General features: G+C 45.6%; 1 protein-coding gene across 1 annotated transcript; it reads right to left on the bottom strand.

Moving 5' to 3' along the window:
• Positions 1 to 3,620: 3,620 nt before the first annotated feature.
• PIGX (phosphatidylinositol glycan anchor biosynthesis, class X) lies at positions 3,621 to 9,277 on the bottom strand. The gene is made up of 6 exons (XM_009322898.1): positions 9,215 to 9,277; positions 8,408 to 8,565; positions 7,766 to 7,907; positions 6,616 to 6,829; positions 5,266 to 5,366; positions 3,621 to 4,183 (listed from the first exon to the last, which is right to left on the bottom strand). Exons 1-6 carry the CDS (start codon positions 9,275 to 9,277, stop codon positions 4,025 to 4,027), a joined length of 837 nt encoding a protein of 278 aa, XP_009321173.1. The 3' UTR covers positions 3,621 to 4,024.
• Positions 9,278 to 9,677: the final 400 nt, after the last annotated feature.

Raw genomic sequence — 9,677 nt, 5'->3', positions numbered from 1 at the left:
GGTGACCGCGCCGGGGAACCACCGTCCCGGCCTCACCCCTGAGGGCCGGGGAGGGCTCCGGCGGGGACGGGAGTAGGAGAGGCCCGGGGCAGCGCTGCTCGAGGCCTCCACCCCGCCTCGTCCTCAAGTCCGCAGCACAGCGGTGCTGTTTTTGGGTCACAGCATCTAAGCTTTACATATGTAACATTTCCGCTTTTCTAGGGCGGTGGGCTTTTTCCCCTCTAGCTGGCTATAGCAAAAGCCCACCGCCCTAGAAAAGCAGAAATAGGCAGAGGCAGACCACTTGTAAACTGCCTCTTCTTCACACCTCAATTCCATCTTCTGGTGTTTAAATATGAGATTATTTCCTCAGTGCTTCATTTCATGAAGAAAACCAGTTCAGCACAGCACGGGGCCTTCATGCTGTGTTTCAGTGTTTCCTCGAGGTCCATCCTGGCTCACTGAGGCAATGGGCGGCAGCCCGCTCAGTCTGTGACCAGGAGGTTGGGGAGGGTGTCTGAGAGCACCAAGGTAGTCATGCTTCATATTCCTTATCTGTGCTGTGCTCACTCTTCCTCTTGCCCTGAGGGTACTGGAAGGGGCTCGTTTTTGTATCAGTGCAGCTGACAACAAATTAACACTTTTCCCACCAACTTTTCAGGTCCAGCAGCCCACATGGCTTGCGGTGCAGCATTACCGGTGAAAGCAGCATGCGTTAGCTACAGCAGCAGGACACAGGGCGGCTTTCCGTGTTGCCACTTTCTACCATCAGCGACCTGAGCCACTACTCAGATGCCCAGATTCCAAGAGATAGGTAGTAACACAGCTGAGAAAGCAGCGTATGTGCCTCAAGGCTTCTCCCCCCAAATTCCTGTGATATGTTTAATCTTCCAGATGACCTCCCCAAACATCCACCTGCCCTGCAGCTTGGACCTCACCTCCTCTGTCAGTCCAGGCTTGAAGCAACATCTGATTTTTCCTCTAGAAGGAGAAGGACATGCATCAGGCAGCTCCTCTTCATAAAAGTCTTGGGGGGGGGTGGAAAGTAGCAGGCTTCCACTAAGGCCTCAAACCTCCATGCAGGTCCAGGGACAAAGAGTGCAAATCAGACTTTCCAGCTTCTGTTGCTTTCAGCCAACGCTTGCTGGCTATCTTCTCAGTCTCCACAGAATTACTACAGAGTGAATGGTCACAGAAAACTTGCCCCTACAGACCTGCCCTATTTGAGCCCCATTTTTCCAAAGTGACCCTGCTGTGGCTGCTGGAGAGTGCTCTGGTCTGCTTCCTACTGCAGGCAAGGCCATTGTCTTCGCTTCTCTTTGCCTATTGCTTTGTCACCCTCCGACTCTGACTCAACTCTGTATTTGATCCTCCCAAGATCAAGCTTTTGCTAATTCATCTCTGCACAGCAGATTTCTGAACTTCACACTTCCCTCAGCTCTACTTTCCTTCCCAATAAGGTGACCTTAGTTCTTGCTGCTTCAGCCTTGTACCTCCAAACCCACTCGGCTCCTGTTCCAAACCATTTTCAGAATCCTTACCCCCCTCACACTCTTCTGTCTCCCTCCTCAGGCACATCTTTTTAAACAAACCAGGAGGTGTTTTTTGTTTTGTTTTTTTTGTCATACCCATTCATTTGTGATTCAGAAAGTCTTAACTCCTAACATGGCCTTTAACACCCCTGCCCCTCCCCTTTTTCTTTCATTGCTCTAATTCAGTCCTTACACGCATTAATAATAGGTATGTTTGCGTCTGACCCTTGTATCTATGTTCTCTTGCTAGGAACTCATAGCCACCTCATTTCTGTCTCCAAAGTTGCCAGAATTTTTCCACAGGGAAACAACTGCCTTACGGCTTGTCCTCCATATCTGCCAGTAGGGCTGGCACCTGCATCCTCCTGTGTCTGGCACACCCTCAGGGCATGCCTGCTAAATGCAGTGCTTGCTTAATGGCAGTAGTTTCTGGTATGGGAGAGAAAGTTTAACTGGCAAATTCCTTCGTACTTAACACTACAACAGTTATTAGACTTACAGCTTTTAAAGAAAAGCTTGTCTACTATATTTATAATGCAAACGCCATGGATTTAAAAACAGCAAATATTTGCCACTTGCCTTAACAAAAAACATCCACTGAGAAGTTCCGTGATTTCTCTCTTATTTTACATTAATCAGAATCGGTATTACTCAAGTTCAGCTGAAAAGCTTATCAGTGGGATCTTGATGAATTTTAGATACACTTAGTGAGCCACATGCCAGCCAAACTGATTAGTGCACATTGAAACTGTTCTGAAGTCAACTATTTGTTTAGTACTGACAGTGCTAAGGCCCCTGTAATTCAAGCCTCTCCTGCCTCAGTTTCTCCTACGGCATCTTACCACTCATGTGGGCTTCCATTCTCACATCCTCACTCATACAGATTTCCAAATCATCCACTCGTGTATTTTGTCACTTGCACTATTTTTCCTCAGCTGTCACAAGGAAATTACCATTTTCTTTCACTAGGCTATGGTATCAGGCAGCTTGTTTTAGCTAAGGAATTCATCTGTGATTTTCAACTGGTATTATCTGATGTTAAAAAAAACTATGAGTTTTCAGGCAATAAAGACCTGCCAGAGCTGAGTGGCAATCTGGGATGTTGCCATTCCAAGGGTCAGACTGCAACACAGAATTACTTACCTGCGTAAGAGAGCACAAGAACAAACTCAACTCTGAGAATTAAGAATCCCATGCGGAGACAAGTGTCACAATACTGGTCTGCAGCCCTGCTGTGCTGTTGTGGTTAAACAGGCCGCCAAATCTCTCTGCAATTGTTCTCTTTAATTTCTCCCTTCCCCCAAGCAGATGCAGTGCATGACTCCTCTGAGGTAGTGGATGAAGTACTGGCGCAGCCATCATCATTCAGCACAGTCAAGGGAGAACAAGAGCCCAGTGTCAGAGCACTTGCCAACCTGTTGTGGGCGAAGTCACAAGACGAGCTCGCTATTGAATTCCAGCAGAATCAGAAGAAAGATGCCCAAGGGATCCTGAAGCTACAGCTGGACAGTGACGAAAGGCCAATTCTGCTAATGGGAAGTCTCAGCTGCACACGGAGCCCTCAAAAGCAGGTCAGAATTTGAAAACCAGAATTTTCATTCATGCCCCTCACACACGCACTCCCCAAACTCACCTGCTTTCACTAACTTACTCTCAGCTTATAAGGAATAAAATCTATTTTCTCCACCGACAGTCCCCAGGAGTTACTGTAAGCTCACGATGCCACCTACTGACAATTAGAAACAGTAGCCGAGCTCTTCTGTCAATCCAGAGCAACTCAGGTTTTCCATTAAGTAATTTCCTCTTCATTTCCTTGTATTTATCAACTGTCCTGATGGCTGAATGCAAGTCTTCTAAATATTTGCTTCTAGTTAGTATCTTTTCACCAGCTTTCGTCTTCCAAGGGTTACTCTTTCCGCTTCTGAAATAGGGTGAAATTTCTTTCAAATTTTCTGAACTCTTTCAACTCTGATTCATTTGACCAAGAGCCGCTAATCCCTCCCAATTATTAGAATGGCAGAGATTATTTAAGCCTTCTCCTGTCCCAGGTAAGCACAGAAGGTCTCTTCACAAAGTCATGTGTAACCCATCTGGACAGTGTAAACAAGCTTAAAATTCAGAAACTTTAATGACAGATAATGCTTTTCATACCCTTAATAACCAATCCCCAAGTCAGTTGGTTGAAATTCAAGAAATACAAACACCTCTGCAAGAGGCAGCACTGTAGTCAAAGCAGGCTCTGGGCCAGGGGGAGGGAATTGGAACCAAGACTGTGGCAATCCTTCCACCTTTTTGCAGCGCTATTGCTACCCTCCATCTGCTTTGTCTATTGACAACGTACCAAAACAGTCTTCTATGTGTGAAAAGCGTTTGTAAGAATTAGGCCAAGGAAACTATAACCCATTATGGGATCCTCACGCATTAGCACGATATAAATAACAGTAGAGTAGGATTCGTTTAGGAAGCTGATTCAGTGAGTTTTGCTGGACGGAGGTCAGTCATTCTGTATTTCTTTATTCTGAGTAGGTCACCGGGGAGAAGTGTCCATATTTGCATACAGCTGCAAGAATCAGACTGGAACAGAGTACTGTGGCAAGAAGAGTCACGACACACACTAAGGAACTATGTTGCCTGAGCCCCACTGGAACCTGCAGAATCAATTCCTTATATGCCTACAAAGAAAAGTAAATGGATTACACATATTTAACAAGCTATTTCTTTTTGACTGCAACTTGGAGGATTAGTAACCAGACCACTGTTTAACTAGCCCTTTGCTAAGGCTTCTTCTGGGATTCGAAATCAAAACTGAGATGGGATGTAACCTTTCAATTTACACCAAACAGAGCTCTTGCAGTACAAAGCTCAATAAATTTATCTGCTACCATTTTAAATGGTAGCCATTTATATCCTCCGTATCTCTGTTCTTACAATAAGCTTGCCATTGAGGATATGTACATAATACAGCACGGAAGAGAGAAGCTCTCGGAACTAGCATGTCACAGATCACTGAGAAGCCAGTTTTCTCCAAGGCGAACAACTATTCGCATTCTCTGTAATGCAGGAAGCTCCAAAACAGTTTTGGACAAGAGCTGCAGGTATCCCAGACATCTGCAGGTATCTTAAATACAGGAAGGCATGTGTGTTACAAAACCAAAAGATTTGTTATGAGACAAAGTAGTCTTATTGCTGAATCTCTATGCTACTGCAACCCTTTTGAGTATCAAAGACAGTTGTTGACCACATTAAAGATCCAGCTTTCCTTGGTTTTGAACACGGAATAAAGAAACTTCATCTTTTCCTAGATACTTAGCCAATCAGATAACAAACAAACAGAAGTGGCCTTTTTTTAAGATGTTATTCCTTCAATCTTTGGGGTTTTACCCCTCCTTTAGTTAGATCATGAAGTAGTTTTCCACTTTACTACTCCTCTGAAGCACCCACGTTGACCTTTCTTAATTTGACCAGTGCCAATTATATCCTAGAACTCCAAGTAAACTATTAAGGAAAAAAAAGGTGAGGACAGCAGCCCCATAAAGGACTAGAAGAGCACGGAGTGACTACAAGCATGTCAGAAGGGTAGGATGACACCCATTAAAAGCTGGTCAGAAAGGAAGAAGGGAGCCTCCCTAAAGAGGAATCACACAACTAGTCTTTTACTGATCAGTTCCTGTGCTATGGAAGTTGCTCATCACAGAAAAAAAGGCAGCAATTGTTAAAAGAGAACCAAGAATTCCCACCAGAAATAAGAACTCACGGGTTTGTGCGTTACGCTGTACCACTGACAGGGACTGACGTTTTTGCCTGAACAGGGAGCTTCCACTTCAGCAGGCTTCCAACACTCTGCTGACAGGCGATCTAAGGAAGACGTTAATGTGTCAGCAAGATCCAGACGGGATGAAGCAATATGGCCTGCAAGACTTTTCCAAATGAGGTCTCTTGCCTCCACAACAGCTTGACAGATTCTGCTCCCTGAAAGCCAATAGGTGAAACAGCACCGACAGAAATGTGCCAGCTAGCCTGCACAGTCAAAGTGGTGCTGGGCAGTCCTTTTCGTGAACTCTGCAACTCTTCCCTTCCTGATACAGTAGATACCCAAGAAAGAATCTCACCTGTGTGGAATCTTGGCCCTTCTGTCCTTAACAGGGCAAAGAATTCATCATTGGCCTGTAGACCCCTTGACTTCAGCCATACAGTTACAATTTCTCTTCCCCCAAAACAAAGTCATTCTTCCATTTCTCCTTGTTGGCCTCCTGTTGGCACATGCAAGAACTCCCCTCCAGTATTTCATATTAATATTAAATATGTTTTCCTGCTCATAAGTAGTAATGTGGCAGAAAAATGGGAAGAGTTCACACCCCTTTTTTAATTGTCCAGGCAGCCTTCCCTGCCCCTAAGTTTATCCCAGAAAATCACTGCTCAAATAATGCGCAAGTGAAGATAAAGGAGCTGAGAATCATTGGCGCGTTTGACTTGGCAGCTAGCAAGAACGATTTTGTGAAAGGAAATACAATTTGTAGCAAAAATGTAGGATTTCATTGTTCATGCAATTTGAAATATTCATTGTCACTGGATATCAGGTTCTTGTTTCACAGGAGTCTGAGACTCCAACCATTCTAACCTTCAGGCACAGAGTTTTCTACATTCCTCCCTTATATATAGGGAATGCAGGAAGAAAGAGTTAGAAACCACCAGAATACTTTGATTATTCTAAATACCTGATAGTGAATATTAAATACGCCATGCATGGCTTCAGCTGCCAAGAGAAACACTGTGAAGACGCGGTCTGAGGAGCTGACCTTTAACAAACCAGGGCCTGCAGGGACTGTGACAAACAGACCAACTGCCAACACTTTCAGTACAAGGGTACAACGGCAGCAGCACAACCCCAAGAAGTCTGTTGACAATTAGTCTGCCTTGGTCAGGCAGCAGCAGCATTCAAAGAGGAATACAACGTGGTCTTTATCAGGGCCACTATCGTCCCCTTGTGCTCACATGACTACTGAGAGCTCCGTCTCCAGAAGACAAATACAGAACCAGATTCCAAGCTCTGGATTGCCCACGGTTATTCCTCTCCCCCCAAAAGAACACGTAACGAGAATCTCACTGTCACAGCAGCAGACCAATACTTCTGGGCTCTTCAGAACAACCAAAGCTTCCTCACTCTCTTCTGCCGGCCGGTGGTACCGCCCATGCACAGGCAAGGCAGCTCTAAAACAGCGAGAGCACCGAGGGTCGGGTTCCATGTACAAGAGAACAAGAAGATCTGTGGCTAAGTACTCGGGAGCCTCCACATCGATGACATCAGGAATTAACACCGCCTGCAAGTGGAGAAAGATACAGATGTGGTTGTGATCAGAATCGATACAAGGGAGGGATGCAGGAAAAAAAAAAAAAGTATGAACATTTTCTGCATGATTCTGGGATTTAAAAGGCCACTGTCTGCTGCGGTAACCTACTGCAGCATCAGAAGGGAAAACTACTTTCCTCATCCTATTGTCTAACACTGGGCCCAATTTCATGATCAGGAAGATCAAGTTGGAAATTCTGTCCTTAAGCTGTTCCAAAATAACTTTTCAAGTCCCTCTCCAATGAGTGATTCTTACGTATGAAAAGTTTACAGTGCAACCATGCCTATAGCCAAACCTAAGACACGTTACCTTAATGATGCATACAAGCAAGGCCATACCAGCACTGACAAGCATCCTAACAGCAGAAGCTGCCCAGAGTCTTTGTATCCATATGTTTTAAGTGAACTAAGTGCCTAAGGAGACTACCTTAAAGCCGCAGCCTTAGCACATTTCTCTACCCAAAATGCGAAGCGAACACTGGAAAGCAACACAGAAAGCTGTGATGAAAACGAAGCTGTGAAGCTACTCAGTCTGAATGCGCAGCACACTACTTAGAGCCCACCACCACCTCTTCTGTGGGGGTTAACCTTCCGCCTTTTCAACCTGAATAGCTTGTACCATAGTTGCTCATCTGGGGCTAGGCAGAGTTGCAGTGGCTCCCCGGTACGCACGCCTATGTGTAGAAATATCAGCAGCGCACAACACAAAACGCCCTGCACCGATGTTGATCAAGGTGAGAGATACAATGAGATGTCACAAAGATGATACCGTGCAGCATCTCCTTCCGGGAAAAGGAATTAATCACCTTGGTTCAACAAAAAAAATAATGACCAGAGATTACAACTTCCTGAGCATACTCGTCCTTATCTGAGTAACTGCCAGATGTCTTAGCTTTGGGGTTGTTACCTTTGTTAAATTGTGCTGCTGCAGCGATGCCAACTCGTAGGGATCCACGTAGATTCCTGGTGGAAGACGAGTTCTAGCTGCCACTGCACATCCTCCTGCATCCTCCCCCACTACACCAAGTTCTACCTTCACCAGCAGGTCCCTTCAAACAAGCAACAGAAGCAAAACATTTATACCTGCACTTCAAAAGACGGCCAATTCAACTTCAACTTTTCCATCCTCCCCCACCCCGAGAGACATACGCACAAATGCGCAGAGATTAGACGCAGCTCTCACATGCCACGTGCAACAAATTCAGAAAACAGTTCCCTGTCAAGCCATGCTGTCCTTCTCTGGTTAGGATGATGTACTTCAGCCTAACTCCACATCCATGACCAAAATGAAGTTCCACTTCTTTGTTAACTTCTCAGAACTACCAACGGCCTCCACACAGATCTTAGAAAGGGGCCTCCTGTTCCTCCTCCACTATAGCCTGTAATTGTTAATTAGTTGATCATGCTAATACATTCCTAGTGCCCAGCCATGCCTATGGATCACAGCTCAGTGAGCTGATACAACTGTGCACGAATTAGAAGAGAAGCTTCCTCACACGCAAAATTAACTGGCACATTATTTTGATGCAGCGCCAGGGTGACAACTTACCTGTGAAACCCCTCTTTCAGAAGCTCCTGCGTGACAGTGGCATCCTGACAAGCAGCCTGCACGTCTAAGATAACACAGAACAAATGAGTAACGGTGTTTACAGAACAGTGTGCATAATTACCACATGGGCAGACAACCTTAACAAGTGGTCGTATCATCTACAAACACATCATCTGCAAAACCTCTCACAGCAAAAGGGAAACAGTATTTCAATTTAGTACAACCAACAGCCATTTTGCCAGTAGAACACCAAGCTTCAGCTACCATGAAGGCTGAAATATCTCTTTTTTTTTTCCAGCAGAGCAACTTTCAAAAGTGTCCTTTAGTTTTTACTGAGGAGTCTGTAATAATCCCCACTTTTTCCAACTGTAACCCCATTCCAGGTGCAATTCCTATCTCCTACTTCTGTATCAATCCCTCTAAGATCCAGATTTTAACAACAAACTTTGTGTTGCAGCCATTTTTTTCTCTACATTTCCACAGGATTTCACTTTCAGATCTGAAACGCCAGTCATGTTATGTATGACATCAGTATCTGCTTGAGCAGAGACCTAAAGCAAGGCGATGTTGGCTTAATACGAAATTTTGCAGAAGGTTTTGCAGCTGTTTTTCAGTTACCTAATCTGGAAAATTCCTTGCTTCTGTTATTAATTTCAATAATAGAAGAGACTATTTCAGTTGGAAGGGACCCACAATGATCATCTAGTCCAACTGCCTGTCCACTTCAGGGCTGACCAAAAGTTAAAATGTGTTATTAAGGGCATTGTCCAAATGCCTCTTAAACACTAACAGGCTTGGGGCACCGACCGTCTCTCTACGAAGCCTGTTGCAGTGTTTGACCACCCTCTCGGTGAAGAAATGCTTCCCCATGTCCAGTCTGAACCTCCCCTGACACAGCTTTGAACGATTCCTAGGTGCCCTGTCCCTGGATCCCAGGGAGAAAAGATCAGCACCTCCCTCTCCACGTCCCCTCCTCAGGAAGCTGCGATCGACAGCAGAGGAGGTTTCTTGGGTCCCCGACCGAGCCGTGCTTCCCAAATCTAGAACCCAGCCCTACAAACAAGTAGGCGCACACAGCTCCACACACGTGTACATAAGTATTTCCGAGGCGAAAGCCCGAATGACCTGGCCCGAACCGTTTGGTGTCAGTACAACGGGACCCCAGGTGCTCACGCCTGGATTAAGCGGCCGCGGCGGGCACGGCTGGGCGCAGCACAGCCAGCTGCGGAGGCTCAGACTGCGCGGAGCCATTTGCTCCACGCCGACGTTT

Source organism: Pygoscelis adeliae, unplaced genomic scaffold, assembly GCF_000699105.1.
Source record: "Pygoscelis adeliae isolate BGI_AS28 unplaced genomic scaffold, ASM69910v1 Scaffold554, whole genome shotgun sequence".
Taxonomy (NCBI): Eukaryota; Metazoa; Chordata; class Aves; order Sphenisciformes; family Spheniscidae; genus Pygoscelis; species Pygoscelis adeliae.
Note: the sequence above shows the minus strand (reverse complement) of the source record. Positions and strands in the feature narration are given on the sequence as shown.